General features: G+C 47.2%; 1 protein-coding gene across 7 annotated transcripts in view; it reads right to left on the minus strand.

Moving 5' to 3' along the window:
- Positions 1-26,582, minus strand: part of SLC23A1 (solute carrier family 23 member 1) — a 457,722-nt gene that overhangs the window by 245,045 nt on the left and 186,095 nt on the right. For 4 of the 7 annotated variants that reach the window (XM_073652114.1, XM_073652116.1, XM_073652113.1 and 1 more), the window contains one exon: positions 3,917-4,024. In XM_073652114.1, coding sequence (XP_073508215.1) covers positions 3,917-4,024 — 108 coding nt within the window. Of the gene's footprint in view, positions 1-3,916; positions 4,025-11,179; positions 11,287-11,379; positions 11,450-26,582 lie in introns of all 7 variants that reach the window. The other 3 variants (XM_073652111.1, XM_073652110.1, XM_073652115.1) reach the window with 1 other exon arrangement.

Below are 26,582 nucleotides of genomic sequence, written 5' to 3' on the forward strand. Positions count from 1 at the left end.
CCTGCTGAGAAGCAGCCCTGGCTAAGAAAAGTGTGGGGGAAGGTTCCCGGACACTCTATGGCTGCTTTTTTAATGTGGATCGGCCATGCTTATGCATGTTATTTCTCAAACCACATTACATATCAGGCCATTGTCCAACTCTGTATTCAAGAAATTAAATGCGCAAAGAAAGATGTGTGTGTGTCAACGCACCACCGACAAGGGCAAGTTGATGTTGGACGGGCTGCCATTGCTTCTGCAACAAGCTGCATTACAGGACTTCCTGTGAGAAATGACATGCCGGGTAGATAGGGTTTCCCTCTATGCCAGTCCTTTCACCGAGCTAAATACAACTGTCAGCAAAAAAAGTTGTGGACGGGCTCCGTACCGTCCCTGGCCACATTCACCTGTCCATGTGTTTGTGGTTAGGCGGTCCTTCCCAGTAAGTGCACTGGGGAGGGCACGGGTAACGTTGCGGGACACATGCTTGTGGAAGGCGGAGGCGATACCGGGAAATATAGTGGCGGCTGGGGACCGAGTATGGACACCCGGCTGCCACCGGCATGAGATTATGAAAAACTTCTGCCTCCACGAGCCTAAAAGGCCACATTTCTAGTGCAAGCAGCTGTCAAAAATTTGGCAGTATAGTATTGCAGCCTGTGGATGGGTGGCTGCCGGCATACTTGCGCTTGCATTCCAAGGAATGGGGTAGGGACAACTGAACGCTGCAGTGGGACAAGGACGTGGACGGTGATTGTTGCAAGTCTGCAACGACAGGTTCATGGCGGGAGGCATCTTCGCATGCGCCAAGGATCACTTATGATGGGCACTTTTAGGCAGTGACCTGGGAGTCTGAGATGCTTCCAGAGGTCTCCCCCATGCTGTTCCCATGACTTTTCAGCACAGTATGCATGTGTCTGATGATGTGTCACACACCACATGGCCAGATAAGGTTGTAAAATGTTAAAATGAAATTTCCTGGTGAATGCATTTATCTTGGTTGAAAGCAATGCAAAAGTGCAAAAACGCATCAAAAACGCTACGTGTGAACATAGCCCAAGGTGTGGAGGAGTATTTTTGTTTTTGGTTATTTATTTAGCTTTATATACATTGTACATGTCATGGAAAGGATGTTCCTAAACATATTTCCCAGGAAAATCCATTTTGGTTTTGTTTTGGTATGTTTTATTGTGAGTCCATAAAAGTGGCATAATACCTCTGACAACGTTGTTGACAGAAGTGACCTGGGAGTCAGAAATGCTTCCAGGGGTCTTCCCCATGCTGGCAATTTTTAGGCCCTCTGCAGACCGCCGATGGGAGCCGCCTGAAAAATGCTCTAGTTTCCCATAGACTTACATTGGGCTCATTGCTCGGGTCGAGCACCCGAGTATTCCAATTTGATCGACCCGAGCAACGAGTACCCGAGCATTTTAGTGCACGCTCATCACTATTCCTAACAAAAGCTTCAAACCAATCCACAAGAAAAGCCCCCTCTCAGGTCAGTCATCTGTCAATGGAAATATCAGAGCTTCCACGTTACTGGTAGTACAAAGGCTCTGAAAATGTGAAATGGCTCCTCTCCCTGCAAAACAAATTCAGCAAATTCTGCGCTCTCAAATCCAAATGCCCCAATCCCTTCTGAGCCCCAGTGTGCCTAAACCACATTTAACGTCCACATGTTGGCATTTCCGTAGCGATGAGAGCCCGCCTAATTTACGGGTGCATATCTCTAGAAGCATGAGCTGGGCACAATGTACTGGACACTACAATGTACTGGTCACTACCACTAACTTGGGACTACAATGCAATGGGGATTACAACATATTGGGGACTACAATGGCATTTTGCAATTTTCACTCAGCCACATCCACTGCTGCTTGTTTCTGGAAAACACACATGGAGTGAAAATCATCACAACATCTCTGGATAAATTCCCAAAGGAGTATAATTTCCAAATTGGGGTCAATTGAGGGGGGATTTTGCTCTTCTAGAACTTGAGGGTAGAACTTGAGGGCTGTTTATATGAAATCTGCAAACTATTCTAGGAAAATGAGCGCACCAGGAGGCAAAAAGCACTCTGTCCCAGCCAAGCCTCACCGTATGGCTAAAATCTGGGGCTAAAACAAAATTTTGGTGGTAAAAATTTAATTACCTTTTCTACACTGCCCAATGATATAAAATTCTGTGACACTTCTGTGGGGTCAATGGGTCAATGTGATCACTGCACCCCTAGATGAATTCATAGAGAGGTGTAGCTTGTAACATGAGGTCATATATTTATTTATTTATTTTACATATGAGGGGTTTCTGCTGTTCTGGCACCTCAAGGGCAATGTGATATAGCACCCTCAAACCATTCCAGCAAAATCTGAACTCCATTATGGCGCTTCTTTCCTTCTGAGCTTTGAACTGTGCCTCAAAAGTAGTTTTCAACCACATATAGCATATCCGTGTAGTGAGGAGAAATTGCATAACAAATTCTCTTACTATATTTGTGAAAATTTAAAAATTTTAGACTAAAACAAAATTTTTGTTGGTTCTTTTTTACAGATAAACATTGTAAAATTCTGTGAAGCACCTGCAGACCATTCCATCAAAATCTGAGTACTAAAACGTCACTCCTTCCTTTCCAAGCCCTGCTGGGCGCCCAAATAGTAGTTTTCCTCCACATATGCGGTATCTGTGCACTCAGGATAAATTGCCCAACAAATTTTGGGTTTAATTTTCTCCTGTTACTCTTGTGAAAATAAAAAATTTGGAGCTAAAAAAAATTTTTTGTGAAACAAATGTGATTTGTTGTTTTCACGGCTCAACGTTAGAAATTTCTGTGAAGCACCTGGGGGCTGAAGGTGCTCACCACACATCTAGATAAGTTCCGTGAGGGGTCTAGTTTCCAAAATGGGGTCACTTGTAGGGAGTTACCACTTTTTAGGCACATCAGGGGCTCTCCTAACGTGACACTGCGCCTGCTCTCGATTCCAGCCAACTTTGCTTTCAAACGGTGCTCCTTCCCTTCTGAGCCCTGCCACGTGCCCAAACAGTAGTTTTCCCGCACATTTGGTGTTTTGGCGTGCTCAGGAGAAATTGCACAACAAATTTTGGTGTCTATTTTCTCCTGTTACCCTGTTAAAATTGGGACTAAAATATATATATATATATTGTTTTAAAAAGTTAAATGTTAATTTTTTGCTTCCATATTCCATTAATTCCTGTGAAGCATCACAAGGGTTAATAAACTACTTAAATGCGGTTTTGAGCACCTTGAGGGGTACAGTTTTTAGAATGATGGCAATTTTGGGTATTTTCTGTTATATAGGCCCTTCAAAATCACTTCAAATGTGATGTGGTTCCTAAAAAAATGGTTTTGTAAATTTTGTTGGAAAAATGAGAAATCACTGGTCAACTTTTAACCCTTCTAACTTCCTAACGAAAAAAAAATTATGTTTCAAAAATTGTGCTGATGTAAAGTAGACACGTGGGAAATGTTATTTATTAGCTATTCTTGTGACATAACTCTCTGGTTTAAGGGCATAAAAATTAGATGTTTGAAAATTGCAAAATTTTCAGCATTTCCGCCAAATTTCCAATTTTTGTCACAAATAAATGCAAGTCATATCAAACTAATTTTACCTGTATCGTGAAGTACATTATGTCATGAAGAAACAATTTCAGAATCAGTTGGATCCGTTGAAGCATTCCAGAGTTATTAGCAGTGGTCAGAATTGTAAAATTTGGCATAGTCATGAAGGTGAAAACAGGGATGGGGGTGAAGGGGTTAATTATTTTTGTTTACACATTTTATTTTTACTTGTAATCCAAGATCCAAGGAAAATGCAAGATATCATGGAGGGATGTCTACAATGTTTTATTTCTATACACATTACTAAAGTAGGAATTACTGAACATGTATTATTTTCATTCGCACATTTTACTGTACCTGTAATCCAAGGAAAATGCAAAGATACCATGGAGGTACGTCTTCAATTTTGTATAGCATATCAAATTCTGATTTCATTTCCGTAGTTTGAAGTGATGGATTATCCTCCTGTCAAATAAATAGTTTGTAAAACATTATTTGTAAAATTGAACTGGTTTGCAGATATTTTTGATACCTTTCCCAGTTTTGAAGTTACAAAGATTAAAGAACGACTTCTGTAATTGATTTTTTCTAGTGCCTTTGGACTTGGATTATTCATGATTATATAGTGTATTTGAGAGTTGACTTGGATCAAAAAGTACTAAATGACCTCATGTTTATCTTTAATGTAAATGAACTAGACTAGAATGTTAAATACAAGTTGTTCATACGCTTCAACATACTGTAAAGCGTCGCCCACATTATTCCCACATTATTTACCTCGCATGCCATTCATATACTTTGTTTTTTTAGATCAAAGGGGCCGATTCATCAGAATAGTGGTATAAAAGCTTTGAAAAAATGCAATATTTTTGCGTAATATGCAATTGTGCAAAAATGTAATGATTTTTGGCATTTTCATACCAATTTGGAAAAGCGCCCCCATCAAATTCATCAAATCTGCTGGCATTTTCTATGCCAGAAATGCTACTCCAGTTTCTGATTAGAGTAGCATTTCGAGCATAGCACTATCTACTAGAGGCGCTGTATTTATTAAGTGCCATGTGTAGTGTACTCTGTTAAGATTGGCATAGCACAAGCGTCTTGATAAATCTGACCCAGAGTGCTGTATAAGAAGCGGGGTGTAGTACATTAATGGTATAATATGCAGAATGTTGCTACATTTGTAAGTTATGGTATCCTGTATGTGAAAGCTCACCTTTTAAAGAGGATCTTTTACCAAATTTTTCATGTTGAACTGGACACATGAGGTACTAGTGTTTGCAAAGCTTTTTTTTTCTACTTCGCCTCTCTGTTGCAGAAATAATAGCAATCAAAGTATTTGTGCCCTAATTCCAAGTGAGTGTTGTCAGTCCTGGTGGCGTGTACTTTTTCTCCCTGTGTGAGTTGCCGAATCATAAGCAGGCAGCAATACAGCAGTAAAGGGGAGGAAGGAAAAGTCTGGCATTCAGGTCAAAGGTAATATAGAAAAAACATGCCTATACTGTCAGCCTTGTTAAAATCTAAACACATGCAAATAGTAAAGGAACCTTCACAAATCAGTGCCTTTTGAATGTATCATACATTCTTAATCCTGGCATGGCCGTTTCCTTCCGCCTCTCATAATCCGATGAAACACTGGGACTCCTCTTTTAAAAACAAATTTCATTCATTTTTTTATGATGGTGAGCTCATTCTTGCATGCGTTTAGAATTATGGTGCATAAAACACGATGTAGAATGACAGCGATTTTTTTGTTTCCGGTATTTGTATGTGACATCCATATTATCTGATATACCTATACTGTGCATACGTGTGGTGTTGGCAGTGGTGCGTTAGCAGGGTCTATATATGTACTTTATTCAATCAGTTAGGATCAGTCACATTAGCTCATAATCTAAATTCCCTTTCAGTATGTCTTTGGAGTGTAGGAGGAAGCCAATAGTACCCAGAGGAAACCAATGCAAACATATAATTCTTTACAGATGTTGTCATTGGTGGCATTTGAACCCAGGATCCCAGCAGTGCAAGTCTATAGTGCTACACACTGAGCCACCATGCTGACCATGCCCAGCACATATGGGATCACCTACCCCAGAGCTGAAGCAGAAAAAGCTTTTTGTTCCCCAAAGGATCTTTTAGCCACATGTTGCCCACACTATGTATAACCAAGGTGAATGCACTTTTCTTCACCTCCATTTGGTTACCAGGTCTTGTCCACCACCGAATCATCATCATTGCCATCCCTGACTAGACTGAGAGTTTTCTCTGTATGGTTTAAGCTCCTTACCCTTCTACCCCTCCTCCTGTTTGGTTCCCACCAAGAGATTTGCCCCAGATCAGAGTGATACTACTATTGCTAGTCCCACTACCACTATGGCTGATAGAGCCAGCAACACAGCTGAGCATTTGAAATATCTCCTTCATCTGATCTGGCCCCATGTCATCTGAGTACAATGACTGACTGATCATCTCTTCCAATTGTGGCACCCCAGGGGTCTGGTTTCCACAGTAATGCAATGTTATGTCTGAGAGCAGGTGGGAGGTCTCTTGGTCAGGAATCCTATGCATGCCACACCTCCTGCCCAGTCCTGGGAGGGGAAGAACTTCCCCTATATAAACCTGGGGCTGAGGCAGGGTTAGAGAGTTCAGAGGGAGAGTTCGGCCAGGAGGGCTGACAGGGAGCTGTGGCTCCGGCTGGGCCCAGCTCCTGGGCCATGCCAGAAGTAGAGACAGAGAAGAGAAGCAGCTATGGGAAGAAACAACAGGAGCTCTGTGGGAGCAGTGCTACAAGGAGTCAGGGGCTGGCAGCTGCAGAGCTCGCCCTGACTGAGAAGTTATCACCGGACCCGGAGTCCGAGGCTGTGGGGACTAATCCTTACCCAGCAGCAGAAACCGACCGGCAGGGGATTGCAGGTCCTCTGGCCCAGAAACCTGAAGGCACGGTCGCACGCGTGGGACCAGCACCGCCATCGTGGAGCGGAAGCCATTAGAAGGCCCCGAGTCACCGGCCATACGGGTGAGCACCACACGGTACACTCAGGGACGTGGGCTACTTATACCCGCCTCTAGCAAGGTAGCCAGAAGAGTACAGTTAGTTTGGGAGGCCTACAACTTCGCCTGGCCAGGGGAGATCCCATCTGCTCAAGGACTGACCAGGCCCCAATCGCTAGCCAGTACTCCGGGAGGGTCTATCTTTGTCACCAGTAAAGACCCTGAACTACACCGTACCGTCTCCGAGTGGTTCCTGCTACCCCCATCATCCACATCTGCTGCCCTGAGGCCATACCCCTCCCGTTGGGGGTTATACCATCTACGCTGCACCATCCATCCACCGGCCTCAGCGGACTGTCCTGCAGCGGCAGCTCCATAGCTGCATTCAACGGGTGGCGTAGTCGTACAACATCTACCACTAATACAGCGCCACTTAGTCTGACTCCCTGGGCACGGACCGGATCACCGCCACGAGACTACAACCCTCAAGAGATCCGGCTCCGGGTAAGCTCCCGCGTGCGCAACGCAGCGCGACACAGGCCCAGGGGCGCGTCAACTTTTGGCGTAGTCGGCAGGATTTCGTGCCCGCAACCACCGGGTACTGCGTGCCTGAAAAAGACTGTTCAAACTTACCTGTGGTGAAGATTCCCGCCATCCGGCGCCATCTTCCGCTTCCTTCCCGCCATCGGTGGAGTTTTCCCGCCATCCAGCGCCATCTTCAGCCTTCTTCCCGCCATACGTGGAGTTTTCCCGCCATTGGACGCCATCTTGAGGACGCCGCGTGGGAAGAAGAGGGGCGTGGACTCCGAAAGCGCGCGAGAACTGAAGCCCCGCCTCACGTCCGGACGTTGCGTAAGGTCCTGGAAGGAGCCCAGCAGACGCCGACGTCACAGGAGCGCGACGGAAGGTCCTCAACCCTGACGATCCACTGCGGAGCCGCGGCCTACGGAAGAGGATCATCGCAAGGTAGGCCACGGTCCACTAGGGGGGAGAAGGATGTCGGATACGGAGGAGAGCTTCACCGCTTCAACCCCCGCCAGCGCCACCGCTGTTGCGGTCATGCCTTTCACCATGCCCTATATCCCGGGGGCAGCCTGGCTACCCCAGTACTCAGGGGAGTCACATACCCTGCATGACTTTAGAGAAAAGCTGGATAGCCTCTTCCAGGTGTACCCCCTCACAGAGGAGCAAAAAGTGAGCATCCTGGTGGCCCAATTAACCGGGGCAGCCCAAAGGGAGGTAAAGTCCTGGCCACCTGGGAGGAGGACTGTCGCAGAGATACTAACCCAGCTAACCGAGGAGGAGCTGCAGTACTACCAATACGAGGAAAGCCAAGAGGACCCGGACGGGTCTGAGGACTACCCTCAGGAGGGAGCACAAAGAGGACGTAGCTACTGAAGGGAAGTAGCGTGAATAAAGAGCTGTACATAGTTACCCGTTAGGGTACAAGGACTGCTGCTAATTAAAATATGGTCCCCGTTGGGATTAGTGAATTGTTCCCCGTGTGTCCCTATCCCTTACCAGGCTGAGGACTGTGAGCAGCCATCCCCTATCCCTTACCAGGCTGAGGACTGTGAGCAGCCAATCCTTATCCCCACTGGCCGAGGACTGAGAGCGGCCATATCCTGTAAATAATTATGTGTTTCTAGTAATTTATAGGAGTTCTTGGTGGATTTACCGGGAATCCTTTGTACAGTTAGTGGAGCGTAACCCAGGATGGACTAAAAGACTGTTAAGGACTCGGGGCAGGACAGACCCCTACCTGGTTACGTCTCCCTGTTTTGGTGAAATGGACACCTTTGTTTCCTTCAAAGACTGCACCCGGTTGCGGACATGCCGTGACCACCTTTATGTGTTTTTCTTATTGTATTATTATTGTTATACCCTGTTATGTCTTTCTAAAAAAATATGTTTAGTCCCGGAGTACTAAATTTCACTAGGGGGGAATGTGGCACCCCAGGGGTCTTGTTTCCACAGTAATGCAATGTTATGTCTGAGAGCAGGTGGGAGGTCTCTTGGTCAGGAATCCTATGCATGCCACACCTCCTGCCCAGTCCTGGGAGGGGAAGAACTTCCCCTATATAAACCTGGGGCTGAGGCAGGGTTAGAGAGTTCAGAGGGAGAGTTCGGCCAGGAGGGCTGACAGGGAGCTGTGGCTCCGGCTGGGCCCAGCTCCTGGGCCATGCCAGAAGTAGAGACAGAGAAGAGAAGCAGCTATGGGAAGAAACAACAGGAGCTCTGTGGGAGCAGTGCTACAAGGAGTCAGGGGCTGGCAGCTGCAGAGCTCGCCCTGACTGAGAAGTTATCACCGGACCCGGAGTCCGAGGCTGTGGGGACTAATCCTTACCCAGCAGCAGAAACCGACCGGCAGGGGATTGCAGGTCCTCTGGCCCAGAAACCCGAAGGCACGGTCGCACGCGTGGGACCAGCACCGCCATCGTGGAGCGGAAGCCATTAGAAGGCCCCGAGTCACCGGCCATACGGGTGAGCACCACACGGTACACTCAGGGACGTGGGCTACTTATACCCGCCTCTAGCAAGGTAGCCAGAAGAGTACAGTTAGTTTGGGAGGCCTACAACTCCGCCTGGCCAGGGGAGATCCCATCTGCTCAAGGACTGACCAGGACCCAATCGCTAGCCAGTACTCCGGGAGGGTCTATCTTTGTCACCAGTAAAGACCCTGAACTACACCGTACCGTCTCCGAGTGGTTCCTGCTACCCCCATCATCCACATCTGCTGCCCTGAGGCCATACCCCTCCCGTTGGGGGTTATACCATCTACGCTGCACCATCCATCCACCGGCCTCAGCGGACTGTCCTGCAGCGGCAGCTCCATAGCTGCATTCAACGGGTGGCGTAGTCGTACAACATCTACCACTAATACAGCGCCACTTAGTCTGACTCCCTGGGCACGGACCGGGTCACCGCCACGAGACTACAACCCTCAACAGATCCGGCTCCGGGTAAGCTCCCGCGTGCGCAACGCTGCGCGACACAGGCCCAGGGGTGCGTCACAATCAACTGTGAGAAGTTGTCCTGATGATGAATCTTCCTTAGCCATCAGGATTCTGTTGGTTAGGGAACTAAGATATAAAAGGATATAAAAGATACAGGTGTCATTGACAGAATTGAAATTCTGCTATGTACAACATTAAGGGTATGTGCATACGGTCAGGAGAGCGGCACCATTTTTAATTTTTTTACACATGCAGACTTTTATCATAGATGTTAGTCTATGGGGAAAGTCCACATGTGGACCCGCAAGAGAAATTGACATGCTGTGGATCTGAAAGACGCACCGCATGTCAGTTTTCGCGGGTGAACCGCAGGTGCACAGACGCATAGTGGACATGGGATTTCTAGAAATCACATCCACTTTGCTGCAACATCTGGCCGATGTGGGTTTGACGCTGCATAACACGCAGGGTCAAACCCGTAGCGGATCCTGACCGTCTGCACATACCCTAAGAGTTATGGCAATGGAGGAGGTGGACTCAGCTGAACACAGACTCTCAGAGGTAACATTGTAACTGCGATAAGTCATTACATATATTCTATTCTGACCTCCACTTACTTCTCACTAATATGCTTGCCAGAGGAAATAGAGGGCTAGTGTGACCTGGATTTTGTTCAAATACTGATGGAACAGTTGGTGCCAGCAATACCAGTGGTGCTGCTGCTATTATCAGCTCCAACAGTTTATGCCGTGGTATTATGGTTTTATCTATCACACTATCACCTCCATTGCCAGTGCCATTTTTTTGTTTACTATACGTTTTGGACATTGGTATTGCTGGGTTCAGAAATGTCTGATCTATCAAAATATATAGTAAATTAATCAGATCGGTAAATGGTGTAACAAGAAAAAAATAAAAAATTGACACGCCAGAATTCCTTTTTTTTTTTGGCCGCTACAAAATTGCAATAAAATGCAATAATGGGCGATCAAAACATTGTATTACCCCAAAATGCTAACAATAAAAATTGCAGCTCGGCCCACAAAAAATAAGTTCTCACTGAGTTCCAGATAACAAAAAATGGAGACGCTACTGGTCTTGGAAAATGGCGACATTCTTTTTTTTCCTTACAAACATTAGATTTTTTTTCACCATTTACATGAAAAAGAATCTATACATGTTTGGTATCCGTGAACTTGTCTTGACCTGGAGAATCCTATTGCCAGGTCAGTTTTAGCATTTAGTGAACATGGTAAATAAAAAACATTTTTTTCCTCAGATTCCAGTATACTATATGGTAAAATCAATGGTGTAATTCAAACGCACAACCCTTCTTACAAAAAGCTAGCCATCATATGGCTATATTAGTGGAAAAATCAAAAAGGTTATGGCTCTGGGAAGAGGAAGAGCAAAAAAAAAAAAATGCAAAAAACGGAAAATCGCCCGGGGTAAAGGGGGTTAATAGGTGCTGTCAATCTCAGAAACGTCAATTAAGGCATGTGATAGGAAGGGAAAGAGGGCGCCATTTTGTGTGCCCATTGCTCCACCATCAACACGATCGCAGGATGCTGTTGGGATGCCGAGGCAACTGGAGGCCTGCTGAAAGTCCCCATGGCTGCCATCTTAGTGCTGTAGTGAAGTTCAGCCAGTAAAAAAAGTACCCCCTATTTACCCTTTGAAAATAACAAAATAAAAAATGTTTCAAAATATGACTCGGCCTCCTTGCTTCCTTTTCCAGCAGGATTCGCCAGGTAAGGGCCACCGATTGGCAGTTTTGTCCTAGAGGGTGGAAACAGTGACATTACTGATTCTTGCAGCTTGGATGAAACATGACTGCAGCAGACCATTAGGGGATTTGATAGGAAGGCTCACCACATCCATAGTCCATGTAATGTTTCCTGGCTTAATGTATATCGGTACCAATGCTCCAGCAGACCGTCCACTTCACAAATATATAGAAAAAGAGTGTCAAATCCAAGGAATAAAATCACAAAATATTCTTTATTACATAACAAAAATAGATAAAAAGCCTTTGCAATGGAAAATATTTACACCAAAGCCATGAAATACTGATGAGTTTCCGGCGTAACAATAACGTCCTTACTCACAGTTTAAATCAAGGAATCATGGGAGAGTACATAAAACCAAGGCAGACCAATCACATGTGAGCACTTAATAAGCATAATTATTTCAAACTGTGGTATATACAGTATCTGCATAAATACAATACATTGAGTGAAGCATGTATTGCAATTTTATGAACAGTAATGTTAGTGTTTTAACACCTTAACGAACGCCGATATGCATTAAAACAGCAACAGCTAAGGGGCCTTATTCACTTACCGCCGTTTTAAAAAAACGATCGGGAATAAGTCTATAGTGCCCCTATAGTCAGCTAAGACCCTGAAGAACATGAGCAGGCCTAGTTTTTCCAGTCCCTGATCATGTGATTGTCGTGATTCAGTGAATGATGGCAATTACGTAAAAAAATAAAGTGTCTCCGCTATTAAATCATCTCTCTCTCTTCTGACATGATATAACATGTCAAAGGAGAGAGAAATGGTGTCCTCAAGCCCCCTCTGGTCCCTCCTGCTCCATCCCCCAACCCTCTGCCTCCTCTTCATGAAGAAAAATGGTGGGCGTGTAAGGTTCCCAAACGAGGTAGACGTGGGCGAGCTGTAGCCCATGCTCACTTTGGCACCCTGAAGACAAAGTGTGTCCTCGCCTTGGTGTGCTGCGGTGTATGTGGTAGTTTCCACTTACTTCTGGCCAGCCGGCCTCTTCTAACTCCAGGAATTCCTCTTCTGGAACCAAGGCAGCAATCAATTCAGAGGACACAGAGTTCATAACAGCAACTAGAACTTTACTTGGTAACTGGCAGTATTAACAGTATTTACAGGCTGGTATAAAGGATAAGGCCACAGGTACCGGATACAACTTCAGCCCTGGTTCCCAATTTAGGTGAAGCATCTCTGCTGCTTTCTTCTCTAGTCCTAGAGAATCTTCCTCAGCAAAGACAGTATATCTGGACCCTAATTCTATCCACATCCTAAAGCTTGAATCCTGACTTCTTCTGCAGGCCACAGACAGAATGTGCCCCCAGGTCCTCAACGACTTTCTCAAGGTTCCCTGGACGGCTAAGGGGACTCTTGTAGAGGTATTTTTTTGGGATCCACTGTCCGGGATACTAGGCCCACGTCTACCCTAGCAGCCCTTATAGAGCCTATCAGCTCCCTGAAGTACTGCACATTACTGACTGTGCTCACTTCCTGCACTAGACACTAGCACTGAGTTCCCCCTCCCTCTACTGGGCCAGCTGTCACAGTTAACCCCACCTGGACCAAACTGCAGCCCCAGAGGGTTCTAACTTTGGGAACGTGTTTTTAACCCTATTTAGTGTCAGAGTAGACTATCTCGTTCACCACTACTACAGGTGCATGGACAGTGCGCCTGCCGAGATCTGCCGGCCGGCACCCTGAGCAGGAAGGAATTTTCCTATTGGTTCCTGACTTTTGATCACTGTCATAGACTATATCATAGTAATTAAAAGCCCAATAATTAGTAAATCACCCCCCCCTGTGTCATCCCCATAGCCAGATAATTTTTTTTTTATTTTATAATTTTATTTCTTTCATTCTTTGCCATTAGGGTTAGGTTTAGGATTGGACTTTAGGCCACCTTTTTGGTGAGTTAGATGTGGCTGTTGGCTGCAGCACCTGAAATGCTGCACCCTCCGGTTATCTAGTTGAGACCTGAAGAACTCTGCTAGTTTAGGGGCCGATCCCCTCTCTGCGGCCTGATCCTTCCACTCCTGGTGGGTTCGGGCACACGGGTGGCATCCGCACTGCCTGTGCCCCTGGGATCCTTTCTGTCTTACTGGAGCCTTTCTTCTCACTCCTCTCCTCTCTTCAGTCTGTCCTGGGCCTCTCTCACTAGGCCCTCCTCCTGAGCAGAGCTCCTGCTCCATACATTCTCCTCCTCTGACTGAAGTGAACTCCCAAGATAGCTTCTCCTTTTTATATCCTTCTTCTCAAGTGCTCCCCTGATCTTCTTCCTCCAACCACACCCACTACATGGTTCCCCCTCTCTTGGTTCCCCCACACTCCAGCCAGGGTCAGCGCTCAGCTGAGGAGCAGCGCATCTTGCCCCTCCTGCTGGTCTGGAGTAGTGTAGTGTTGGATGCAGGTGTTTGGGTCCCGGGCAGTACTCCATCCTTACCTGAGAGTGAGATACCACACCTCTGGGTGAGATGCCGTACCTCTGTGGCGACTGAACCCGCAGGGGCGCCACATTTGCATCGGGTGCTCGGGTATGCACTGAGTATCGTGAATGCTCAAGTAACATGTCCCCACCCCACATGTTTCACAGCATTTTGACACCCAAAAAAAACATGCGGGGATTGTTTAATAGCCACAAAACATGAGGGGTGGGGACTTGAGCATGTAATTTCAGCACCCGTGATACTCGGTGCATACCCGAGCACCCAATGCAAACTCGAGTAGCGAGCACTTGCGCACAACACTAATGATGACATATTCAATATGACGACCTAATGGTATCAAATTCTGTGTAGTACCTTTGGTTGCTCACTATATCCCTGGATAAAATCCTTGAGGAGCGTAGTTTCCAAAATTTGTGGGGTTTTTTCACAAATTTGACACGGTGCCCGCAATTTCTTTCAGCCAATTTGTGTTCCAAAATTCAAATATTGCTCCTTCTGTTCCGAGCCCTGCCGTTTGTCCAAACATAAAGTTTTGACTACATGTGGGGTATTGCTGCACTTGCAAGAAAATGGGTAACAAACTACGGGGTCCACTGGTCAGATTTCTATAATTTGGCGGGGTCATTAAGGTCAAAATTAGCTCAGTCACTAAGGGGTTAACATCATTACCAATTTGGAGACAAGTATCTACATAAAAAAAAACTTTTTTTCCCTCTTCCTTTCTCCTTCCTTCTCCTCACACTTCCTCTGTCATACAAACAGCTATTTTATGTAGATACTTGTTGTGTTATCTCTATATAGATAATGATGTTAAAGCATAAACATTACTGTTCCTATAATTGCAAAACATGCTTTACTCAATGTATTGTATTCAGGAAGAAATATACCACAGCCACAAAAGACAAGAAAGCAATACAGTAGCAATTAGCACACCTATACTGTATATGAAATAATTTTTATTGAAACCACAAATTAATACACTATGATTAAAACCAATTAAAACCAAAATGACTGTAACACTGACATCCTACAGGTTATGGAAGAATATATAATGCATACAAGGCCCTATAATATAAATCCTGAAATATGGACCCTAAAAGAATATAAATATATGTTTAGATATGTATACAAAACCCCCAAATATGCAAAATCTAGATAATTTGTTATCAATCAGAACTTAAAGTGCAAAAAATGTACATATGTATATTGTTAAGATCTATTTTGATTTACTATCGGCCATCTTGTTGTGGTTGTTGGCTTCTAGTCTTTTCCTCTGGTGCTGGGTTTCTTGGTCACGTGATCTCTGCACTCTTTATTACCCAGCACCTGGCTCCCATTCCCTGCTGGACATCAGTGTTGTAACGCTCGTGCTCTGGCTAAGTAGCCTTGTTTAGTTCTTCTTGCTTTGGACTATTGTTCTTCTGGGACTTCTTGTTCCGCCAGTTTTGCTTCCTTTATTTTTTGTTTCTGCAACTAACTTTTCTGTTAGGAAGTCTCCTGCTTTTTTGCTCCCAGTCCTTAGATCTTTTAGGGACCCCTTTCCCCGTCCTACAGGTCTTCGTTTGAGTTCAGTGCAGGAGTTTCGGTGGGGCTATTCATAAGGAATAAGGCACCCACCACAGCGTAGGGTTAAGCTAAGTCTCAGTGCAGGGACAGCTTTTCCCTCCTATTCCTTAGTTCTAAGTTGCAGTACATAACAGTATGTCCAGCCACGTTTTAAAAAAAAAAGGAAAAAAGGTTTTTTGTTTTTTTTATTCTCTTCTCCTCTTCCTGGATTTTCTTCAGTATGGTTACCATCCAGGAGCTTGCTCAATGCTTGCAAGGGTTTACTTTGGACGTTACCGATCTTCAGCAGTAAATACCCTGCAGAACACTATGAAGAACCTAAGGTAGGATTACCTGAGTGTTTCTCGGGGAAACGACAGGATTTTTTTTCATTTAAAAATGCTTGTTTGTTGTATTTTCGGCTCAGACCTAGGTCTTCTGGTAGTGAACTTCAGCGTGTAGGAATTATTATGTCTCTATTGCGTAAGGAACCTCAAATCTGGGCATTTTCCTTGTCTCCTGATGATCATTGTTTGAGTTCTGTGAAGGCATTTTTTGATGCCATGGGTTTGCTATATGATGATCCTGATTGGGTTACATCAGCTGAGGCAGAGCTCAGACGTCTCAAACAGGGTTCTCTTGATGCTGAGAGTTATTGCACCCTGTTCAGACGATGGTCTGCAGAGGTCAGGTGGAATGACCCTGCATTCAAGTTTCAGTTTCTGGCAGGCTTGAGTGAAAGGGTTAAAGATTTGCTCATATCATTCCCTTCACCTGATACTCTGCAAGTTGCCATGCAGTTAGCTATCCGTGTGAATAGAAGGTTGAGGGCTAGACAGAATAAGGAGAAGTTTCCTGTATTACTGGTTTCTTATTCTCACGATATTCCTGCCGACACTGGGGAACCTATGCTGGTCGGGGCAATGTTATCCCGTTCCAAGGAGAGGGACAGAAGGTTCTCTGAGGGACTTTGCTTGTATTACGGTAAGGCTGATCATTTTTTAAAGCAATGCGAGGTTCGCTTAAGGAAAGAAAAAAAAAATGGTCAGTAGAAATAACACTCCCGTTCACATTGCGTTTTTACGTTCTGCTGGGGTGTTTTTTTCCTGGTAATACCACCTGTCAGGGTCGTTTGATTGAGTTTCAGGTTATGGTGGATTGTAGTTCTGCACTTAATTTGATTGATCAACAATTTCTTGAAAAGTATAAGTTTGATTCTGAACCTTTGTCGTCTCCTTTTCCTGTGGTGGCGATTGATAATACTCCCCTGGAGCATGGGAGCATTCTTCGAAAGGTCACTGGGTTTCCGCTTACTATGAATATGGAACATCAGGAGCAGATTGACTTATTTGTACTTGCTAAGTTGCCTTCCCCGGTCATCCTGGGGTTGCCCTGGTTAAAAGTGCATAATCCTTTCCTGGACTGGTCATCTGGTTCCATAAGATCCTGGGGTCAGGGGTGTTATGGTAAGTGTTGTAATGTTCATATTGCGGCTGTTGTGAAGGGGGAGTTACCTGAACCCATTCAGGATTTTTGGAGGGTTTATTCGGAGGTGGAGTCGAAAGCTTTACCACCTCATAGAGATTACGATTGCGCTATTGACTAAATCTCTGATGCTAAACTCCCTAAGAGTCGGTTGTTTAATCTGACAATTCCTGAGAGGGAGGCTTTGAAGGAGTACCTTCAGACTAGTTTAGCTGCAGGTCACATAAGACCCTCTAAGTCTCCTGTGGCTGTTGGGTTTTTTTTTGTCAAAAAGAAGGATGGGGGTCTTAGGCCATGTCTGGATTTTCGGGAGATTAATAAGATCACTGTGCGCAATCCTTACCCGTTACCACTTATTCCGGATTTGTTTAACCAATTGACCGGAACTAAATGGTTTTCTAAGATTGACCTACATGGGGCATATAATTTGCTGTGGGTGAAGGACAGAGATGAATGGAAGACAGCTTTTAACACGCCGGAAGGACATTTTGAGTGTTTGGTGATGCCTTTTGGGCTTACTAACGCCCCTGCATTTTTTCAAAATTTCATCAATGACATTCTGAGACCCTTGATCGGTAGGAGTTTTATTGTTTATCTGGATGACATTTTGATTTATTCATGGGATCTTGAGTCTCATTGGCAGCGAGTCCGCGAAGTTCTTCAGATTCTGAGAGATAACACACTCTTTGCTAAATTGGAGAGGTGTCAGTTTGCTGTCCAGAAAATTTGTTTTTTTGGGTTACTTTGTCTCTTGTAATGGTTTTGAGGCAGACCAGGTGAAAGTTCAGGCTGTGCTGGAGTGGCCGAGGCCTGAGGGTTTGAAGTCCGTACAGAGGTTTTTGGGGTTTGCCAATTATTACAGGAAATTCACAAAGAATTTCTCTGTCATCGCTAAACCTTTCTGATCTCACTAAGAAGGGTGCTAATACAGTCCAATGGTCCACTGAGGCTATTGAAGCTTTTGAGTATCTCAAGGAGAGGTTCAGCTCTGCTCCTGTTCTTATCCAGATGGATGAGACCAAGCCATTTTTGGTTGAGGTGGATGCCTCATCTATAGGCGTAGGGGCAGTTCTGTCCCAGGAGGGTGAGGATGGGGTACATCCCTGTGCTTTCTTTTCAAAAAAATTTTCTGAGCCAGAGCTCAACTATGATGTTGGGAATCGTGAGTTGCTGGCTATTAAACTTGCGTTCGAGCATTGGCGACATTTTTTGGAGGGGGCTCGACATCCTATACAGGTTTTCACCGATCATAAGAATTTGATTTATCTCGACGCAGCTAAACGTTTGAATGCTCGTCAGGCTAGGTGAGCACTGTTTTTTGCCCGGTTCAATTTTTCCGTAACCTTTGTCCCGGGGACAGGGAATGTTAAGGCTGACGCTTTGTCTCGTAGTTTCTCTCCAGCGGTGAATGCTGAGAGAGAGGAGTGTATTTTGCAGAGAGGGGTGGTGGTGGCCACATTGGATTCTGAGTTGGAGAATAGCATCCTAGGAGCTCAGAGTACGGCACCAACTAACACTCCGTGTGGTAAATTGTTTGTGCCTAGAGCCTCGAGGAGAGCGTTGTTTGTTGAATGTCATGATTCTTGGTTGGCGGGTCACCAGGGATTTCGGAAACTAGGAAGTCTATCGGTCGGAGTTTCTGGTGGCCAGGGTGGCAAAGGGAAGTCATCAAGTGGGTGCGTCAGTGTTCTGTGTGCGCTAGGTCGAAGGCCTCTCACTTTCCGGCTGCGAGGTTGCTATGCCCCTTGGAAGTTCCTAGTTCTCCATGGACGCACCTTGCCATGGATTTTATCACCGATCTGCATTTATCGGAGGGTTTTTCTGTCATCTGGGTTGTTGTGGACCGTTTTAGTAAAATGTGTCATCTGGTTCCGTTCAACAAGTTACCTTGCGCCAAGACTCTTGCTAAGGCTATGTGCCTACGATGCAGAAATGCTCAGGATTTTTTCCTGAGCGTTTCTGCATCTCCCTGGCAGAAAAAACGCATGCGGATTGTACATGTGTTTTTCCTGCCAGGGACATGCGGATGTGAAGCGTTCTTCACATGCATTTCCGCATGCTGGTTGACAAGCGCTTTCCAAGCGATTTTAGCATCACTTGGAAAGTGCTTGTCAATTGGGTCACACTATATAAATTCATGGAAATGGCATGGATTTATATACTGTGACCTTAAAGAATGGTAAAAAATTAAAAAATAAATATATACTTACCTTCTGATGGCCCCCGCAGTCTTTATTCGCTCCGTCCTCGCTTGCCGGCAGCTCGCGGCACACTACACTGAAGGACCTGCCATCACATGACTAGGTTCTTCAGTCCACCGCGATCTGCCGGCAAGTGAAGACAAGCGCACAGCGGGCCATCAGAAGGTAAATATAATATTTATTTTTTATTTTACTCTTTTTTTTACAGGTTCTATGGTACCCGGGTCCAGAGGAGAGTCTCCTGTCCTCCAGACCCGGGTACCATCCGCACATGTACCCGGGTCCAGAAGAGAGTCTCCTGTCCTCCAGACCCGGGTACCATCCGCACATTGAAACGTTTGGATTCCGCATGTACAGATCCAGTGATGCGGAATCCAAGCGTTCCAATGAAAGTCAATGGCAGCGAAAACGCAGCGCTTCCGCAAAGTAATTGGTAGTGCTGCGTTTTTTTCCGCAATGATAACCCGCAGCGGAAATTTCCGCAGCATGTGCACAGCACATGAGGATTATCATTGGGGAACATGCCAGGCCTTCTACCATGCGTTTTTTAAGCGTTTCTGCAGCGTTTTTGGCCGCTGCGGAAACACTTAAAAAAACGCCTCGTGGATACACAGCCTAAGGCTTTTGTGAAGGAGATTGTTAGGCTCCATGGTGTTCCCACGGACATTGTTTCCGATAGAGGACCACAGTTTGTGGTCTCGCTTTTGGCGTGCTTTTTGTGACAGATTGAAAATTCATTTGTCATTCTCGTCGGGGTATCATCCAGAGTCCAATGGACAGACTGAAGGGAAGAACCAGGATGTCGAGCAGTTTTTGAGATGTTTTGTGGCAGACAATCAGGAAATGTGGTCAGAATTCCTACCACTTGTGGAGTTTGCCCTTAATAATCATACTTTTTCCTCAGCTGGCTGTTCTCCTTTTTTGTTGTACTGGCTGGTATCCATCTTTTGGTCCATTTTCCAAAGTTGGGGCTGTTGTACCGGAGGAGGACAATTTTTCTGGTCATTTGAAGAGGGTTTGGACCAGTGTATGTCTGAACCTTAAAGAGGCTAACAGGAGATCAAAAAGGTATTTTGGCAAAAAAAGAAAGGAGTCCTTGTTTGCTGTTGGGGATATGGTTTGGTTGTCCTCTAGGAATCTTTTTTTTGAAGATTCCTTCTAAAAAACTGGGGCCTAAATTTGTGGGTCCTTTCAAAGTGGTTCAGATTGTCAACTCGGCAGCAGTGAGGTTGGGCATTCCCGCGTCCTGGAGGATTAATTCTGTGTTTCATGTGTCGTTACTTAAGAAGGCGGACACGCCTGATAAGCAGGCAAAGCCTACTGTTCCTCCTGTTGATGAGGACGGTGAATTTGAGATTTCTCGCATTTTTGATTCCAGGTGGCGTAGAGGAAGGTTACAGTATCTTGTCTCCTGGAGAGGTTTCGGCCCCGAGGATAATTCCTGGGTGAAGGCCGAGGACATCTCGGCCTCAAGGCTAATTAACGCTTTTCACAGGAGATTTCCTGGTAAGGCTCGGCCTAGAGGATACGGAGGTACTGTTAAGATCTATTTTGTTTTACTATCGGCCATTTTGTTGTGGTTTCTGGCTTCTAGTCTTTTCCTCTGGTTCTGGGTTTCTTGGTCACGTGATCTCTGCACTCTTTATTACCCAGCACCTGGCTCCCACTCCCTGCTGGACATCAGTGTTGTAACGCTCGTGCTCCGGCTAAGTAGCCTTGTTTAGTTCTTCTTGCTTTGGACTATTGTTCTCCTGGGACTTCTTGTTCCACCAGTTTTGTTTCCTTTATTTTTTGTTTCTGCAACTAACTTTTCTTTTAGGAGGTCTACTGCTTTTGCTCCCAGTCCTTAGATCTTTTAGGGACCCCTTTCCCCGTCCTACAGGTCTTCGTTTGAGTTCAGTGCAGGAGTTTCAGTGGGGCTATTCAAAAGGAATAGGGCACCCACCCCAGCGTAGGGTTAAGCTGAGTCTCAGTGCAGGAACAGCTTTTCCCTCCTATTCCTTAGTTCTAAGTTGCAGTACATAACATATATATATATAGCAGGTGAAATAAGTATTGAACACAACAGCAAATATATATTAATAAATTAATAAATATATTTCTAAAGATGCTATTAACATGAAATTCTCACCAGATGTCAGTAACAACTCATCCAATTCACACAGGCAAAGAAATCAAGCCATAAATGTCCATAAAATAAATTATGTGTAATAATGAGAAATGACACAGGGAAAAAGTATCGAACACGCTTACTGAAATTGATTTAATACTTTGTATTAATTAGAAATGAAAATGAAACGTGGATAGACATAACCGCAAGACAATGATCTCAAACACACAGCCTCAGAAACTCTCAATTGGTTTCAGAGAAAGAAAATAAAGCTGCTCGAATGGCCCAGCCAATCACCTGACCTGAATCCAATAGAAAATGTATGGAAGAAATTTAAGCTCAGAGTTCATAGAAGGAGCCCACAGAATCTCGGGACATGAAGATTGTTTGTGTGGAAGAATGGGCCAAAATCACACCTGAGCAATGCATGCGACTAGTCTCTCCATAAAAGAGGTGACTTGAAACTGTCATCACCAATAACAAATTTTGGACGAAGCATTAATTAAATTTCAGTAAGCATGTTCAATACTTATTTCCTCTGTGATTTCTCATTATTACACATAATTTATGGACATCTATAGTTTGATTTCTTTGCCTCTGTAGGTTGGATGGGTTGTTTTCAACATCTGGTGAGAGTTTCATGTTAATAGCACCTTTAGAATTATATTTACTTAGAAATTTGGTGAAGTGTTCAATACTTATTTGATCCGCTGTATATGCTGTCAATCTATAAATAAAGTACAATCAATATAACCAATACACTGTGTTCCAAATTATTATGCAAATAATATTTTCTCAGATTTTCCCAAATTACCCATATGAATTGCAGTTGACGCGCCCCCTGGGCCATGTTCAGGGGATACCCGGAGCCGGATCTGACAGGGGTAGTAGTCCTCGTGGCAGTGACCCGGTCCGTGCCCAGGGTGTCAAACTAAGTGTGTGGCAGTCTTTGTAGATGTTGTTAAGTGTCGACTACGCCACCCGTTGATTTGCGGTCACAAGGCCGCCGCTGCAGAACAGTCCGCTGAGGCCGGTAGTAGGTGTGCAGCGATGGTGGTATAACCCCCAACGGGAGGGGTATGGCCTCAGGGCAGCTGGTGCGGATGATGGAGGTAGTGATAGTGCAGAAAGGAGAGTCAGAGACGTGAGATGCAGTTTCAGGGTTTTTACTCACAGGTGTTCCTTCAGTCACTCTGGCCTTGAGTGACCACCCGAGCCGTGCTGCATTCACCAGGTGTGGGACTCGGCTAACCCCCAGGCAGTTCCGGAGCGTGGTCCTGAGCTCCCTTCTCTTTCTCTCTCTGCTGGCCGTCCCCACCAGGGATCCACCTTTGTCCGGTTCCCTTGGGCCTCCTGGTGGCAAAACCTTCTCTGGCTTTCCTGACCCTACTCTTGGTGTACCTTCCTGGTGGATGTGGTGAGGGTCGTGGCAAAGCTTGACCACGACCTCCGGTTCCTGGCTAAGGGTTACTTTTGCCTCCGCCAGCTTGGGATCCGGTGCCCTCTTCTGCCAACCCTTCACCCTTTTGGCTTAATTCTGGGATCTCAGGGTTCCCTCTGGCTCTGCGTCTCTGGGCCTTTCTTCTTCCTCCTCCACTACAAGCCTGGCCCTGGAGCTGGGCCCAGCAGGAGCCACAGCTCCCTGTCAGCCCTCCTGGCTGAGCTCCTCTGCTCGGCTTCTCCTCAGGCTGAACTGACTGACTGACTGACCCTGATCTAAGATGGTGCCCACCATATATACTCCCTCTATGTGTGAGCCCAGGTGACTAGCACCCAATGGGCTCCTACCTCTATGCCCAGAGCCCCTCCCCTATCTGCCCCTACACTACTGGGATGTTCCACCCTCCTCCCACTCCAGCCAGGGACAGACGCTGTCGTACCTGCACATTTATCTGGTGGGAGTACCGTAGTTCTGTCCCCCGGAAATGGGATGTATGTAGTGCATGCAGCCTACTGAGCTCAGTCCCACACTCCATCCTTACCCGGGAGTGGAATACCACACCTCTGGGTCGAGGTGCAGTACCCCTGTAGCAGCCGAGCCCTCGGGGTGCTACATTCCCCCCTGGTAAATCACAGCACGTCCTCGGGCTGTAAAAGAGCAAAACATATAAACATACAAATTTTGAAAGTGCACTCATATATAAAACATTAACTGAAAACTCATCCCTTTATGGGAGGTACTTTTCTCCTTTAACGTTACGGGTATAAAACATTTTTCCTAAGACATTATAAAATATCTGGCTAATGCCACCGGAACTCTTTTGTGAAACATTATGCAAGACTTTTAGCATTATTATTTCGGCAGCATTTTAAACTTTCCATATTAAGACATTTTCACATAAACATTCTCAAAATATATTCTTGGTCTCTGGCCACGGTGCATCTTGTGACCAGGTACAGTGCAACAGTCACTACTTCCTTGTAGAAAAACAGTTCCTTATAAAACCAGTAGGGGGCTCTTTAGGAAGCGCAACTATATACAAGGGTATGGCCGCTCTCAGTCCTCGGCCAGTGGGGAATAGGGATGGCTGTTCACAGTCCTCAGCCTGGTAAGGGATAGGGAATACACGGTAACAGTTTGCTGGTCCCAACGGGGACTACATCGTACTGGTAACAGTTCCTGTACTCTCACGGGTAACTATTTACAATGCTCTTACTGTACATCAGTGGCGACGTCCTCCTGCTCCTGCCTGAGGGTAATCTTCAGACCCGTCTGGGTCCTCTTGATCCTCCTCACTCCGTAACTCCTCCTCAGTCAGTCGGTGTACATTTAGAGCATACGGCCCTTTGGCGCACTGATGCCGGGTGAAGGTGACCTCATCACCCAGGTAAAGGTCACGACCTCTGTGTCCCTCCGGCAGATGGCTTTCGACGTCCCTGCGGGTGACAAAGACGTCGCCAGGGGTTCTGTGGTCCCGGATAAAACCCCAACCGTGCTCCAGTTGGAATTTAATTACGGTCCCGCTGGCACGGGGACCGTGGGCAGTACGAGGGTTCCTGCGGGCCCGGCGCTTTTGCTCCGCGCTCTGAACTTGGAGCCGCTCCTCACGGACCCGCCTCTCCCGCCGCTCCTTATCGAAAACTTCTAGCTGCTGCCGGCAGCATTCCGCACGCTGGGTTGCGGCTGCCCGGGTCTCCTCGGTGAATCCCATCAGGTGCTCACCGGTAGGGTCCCACTCAAATTGGGCGTCCTCCAACGGAAGCGGGTCGAGTTTGGCGGGCGCCGGAGCCGGAAGTAGAGGCTCATCCAGAGGCCGTTCCCTCCGTAGTCGGGGGTGGATGTATTTAGGTGGCCACACGAAGAGCAGTCCGTCCGAGGTGGTTGGCTCTGTGGAGGCAGAGGGCGCTGTGGTGCTTGCGGCGCCCAGGGGCTCCTGGCCTTGCGTCCAGGCCGAAGGTAGTCTGAAGACAAAGGGCGCTTTAGAGGCAGCGGCGCCCGGGTCTACCAGACCTTGCGACCAGGCCGGCGGCATGATGGAGGTAGAGGGCGCTGTGAAAACGGCGGCGCCCGGGAGTACTTGGCCCTGCGACCAGGCCGAGGGCGCCTCCTGCTTGGCCGCGCTCTGAGTTGAGGCGCGTGACGTCACAGGGGGCGTGGTCGCGGCTCCTGCTTGAGGCCTAGTCTGGAGCGGTGACGATGCAGCAACGTGAGTGGTGAGTGGGGCCTCGGGCTCTGCGACGGGGAGCTGGGGCAGGCTTGCGACCATCGGCCACGGGGTGTTGTCGTCCCCATTACCTGCTCCCTCCGCGGCGTCGTCTCCGGCCGTCGCTCCTCCTACGCCATCCTCAGAGGTGAACATGCTCCTGGTTGCGGGTGGCGTGCTCCGCTGGCGGGTTCCAGCCTGCTGGGCCATCTCCCTGCTCCACTCAGTCAGCACCTCTCGCTGCACTCGGGCCATCCTGCGTGCGAGGCCCTCCAGCGCGGTTTGGGCATGCTCCCGGTCTCGGGGGAGCTGTGCCAGGATCTCCACCAGGCCTGGTGGGGTGGTGGCTTGCAACAGGCTCCTGACCACAGGGTCGGTGCTGCCTGACTCTCCATCCATCTCCGGGTACGACCTCTCCAGACTCCTCCAGGCTGCACCCATCCTCACTCTTTTGTTCTTGATCCGCCCACACTCAGGGCGGTCCTGGGGCAACTTGGTGATTGTCAGTTCCAGGGGCAGACCCCCCACGTTGACGGACATCTCAATCATTACAGTCTCTGATGGTGGGGGCGGTCTTCGCTTTTGGCGCCATTCTTGGACCTAGCCCACGATGGGAGGTGGTCTCTTGCCACCCTCTGGCACGCCCATAATGGCGTCCGCTCTGCCAGGGCGGGAAATCTTCTCTGATGGCGGGAATCGTCTCCCAGTGGCGGGAAACTCCGTGGATGGCGGGAAAAAGCTGCAGATGGCGGGCAACCGGCGGGAAATGATCCGAGATGGCGTCCGATGGCGGGGACCCTCCGGAACTGGCGGGAGACTTCTTTTTACGGTACATTTAGACTTTTCTTCAGGCACGCAGTACCCGGTAGTTGCGGGCACGTGATCCTGCCGGCTACGCCAAAGTTGACGCGCCCCCTGGGCCATGTTCAGGGGATACCCGGAGCCGGATCTGACAGGGGTAGTAGTCCTCGTGGCGGTGACCCGGTCCGTGCCCAGGGTGTCAAACTAAGTGTGTGGCAGTCTTTGTAGATGTTGTCAAGTGTCGACTACGCCACCCGTTGATTTGCGGTCACAAGGCCGCCGCTGCAGAACAGTCCGCTGAGGCCGGTAGTAGGTGTGCAGCGATGGTGGTATAACCCCCAACGGGAGGGGTATGGCCTCAGGGCAGCTGGTGCGGATGATGGAGGTAGTGATAGTGCAGAAAGGAGAGTCAGAGACGTGAGATGCAGTTTCAGGGTTTTTACTCACAGGTGTTCCTTCAGTCACTCTGGCCTTGAGTGACCACCCAAGCCGTGCTGCATTCACCAGGTGTGGGACTCGGCTAACCCCCAGGCAGTTCCGGAGCGTGGTCCTGAGCTCCCTTCTCTTTCTCTCTCTGCTGGCCGTCCCCACCAGGGATCCACCTTTGTCCGGTTCCCTTGGGCCTCCTGGTGGCAAAACCTTCTCTGGCTTTCCTGACCCTACTCTTGGTGTACCTTCCTGGTGGATGTGGTGAGGGTCGTGGCAAAGCTTGACCACGACCTCCGGTTCCTGGCTAAGGGTTACTTTTGCCTCCGCCAGCTTGGGATCCGGTGCCCTCTTCTGCCAACCCTTCACCCTTTTGGCTTAATTCTGGGATCTCAGGGTTCCCTCTGGCTCTGCGTCTCTGGACCTTTCTTCTTCCTCCTCCACTACAAGCCTGGCCCTGGAGCTGGGCCCAGCAGGAGCCACAGCTCCCTGTCAGCCCTCCTGGCTGAGCTCCTCTGCTCGGCTTCTCCTCAGGCTGAACTGACTGACTGACTGACCCTGATCTAAGATGGTGCCCACCATATATACTCCCTCTATGTGTGAGCCCAGGTGACTAGCACCCAATGGGCTCCTACCTCTAT

The sequence above is a fragment of the Phyllobates terribilis genome, unplaced genomic scaffold (assembly GCF_046119375.1).
Source record: "Phyllobates terribilis strain yellow unplaced genomic scaffold, ASM4611937v1 Scaffold_11__3_contigs__length_659146591, whole genome shotgun sequence".
Classification (NCBI taxonomy): Eukaryota; Metazoa; Chordata; class Amphibia; order Anura; family Dendrobatidae; genus Phyllobates; species Phyllobates terribilis.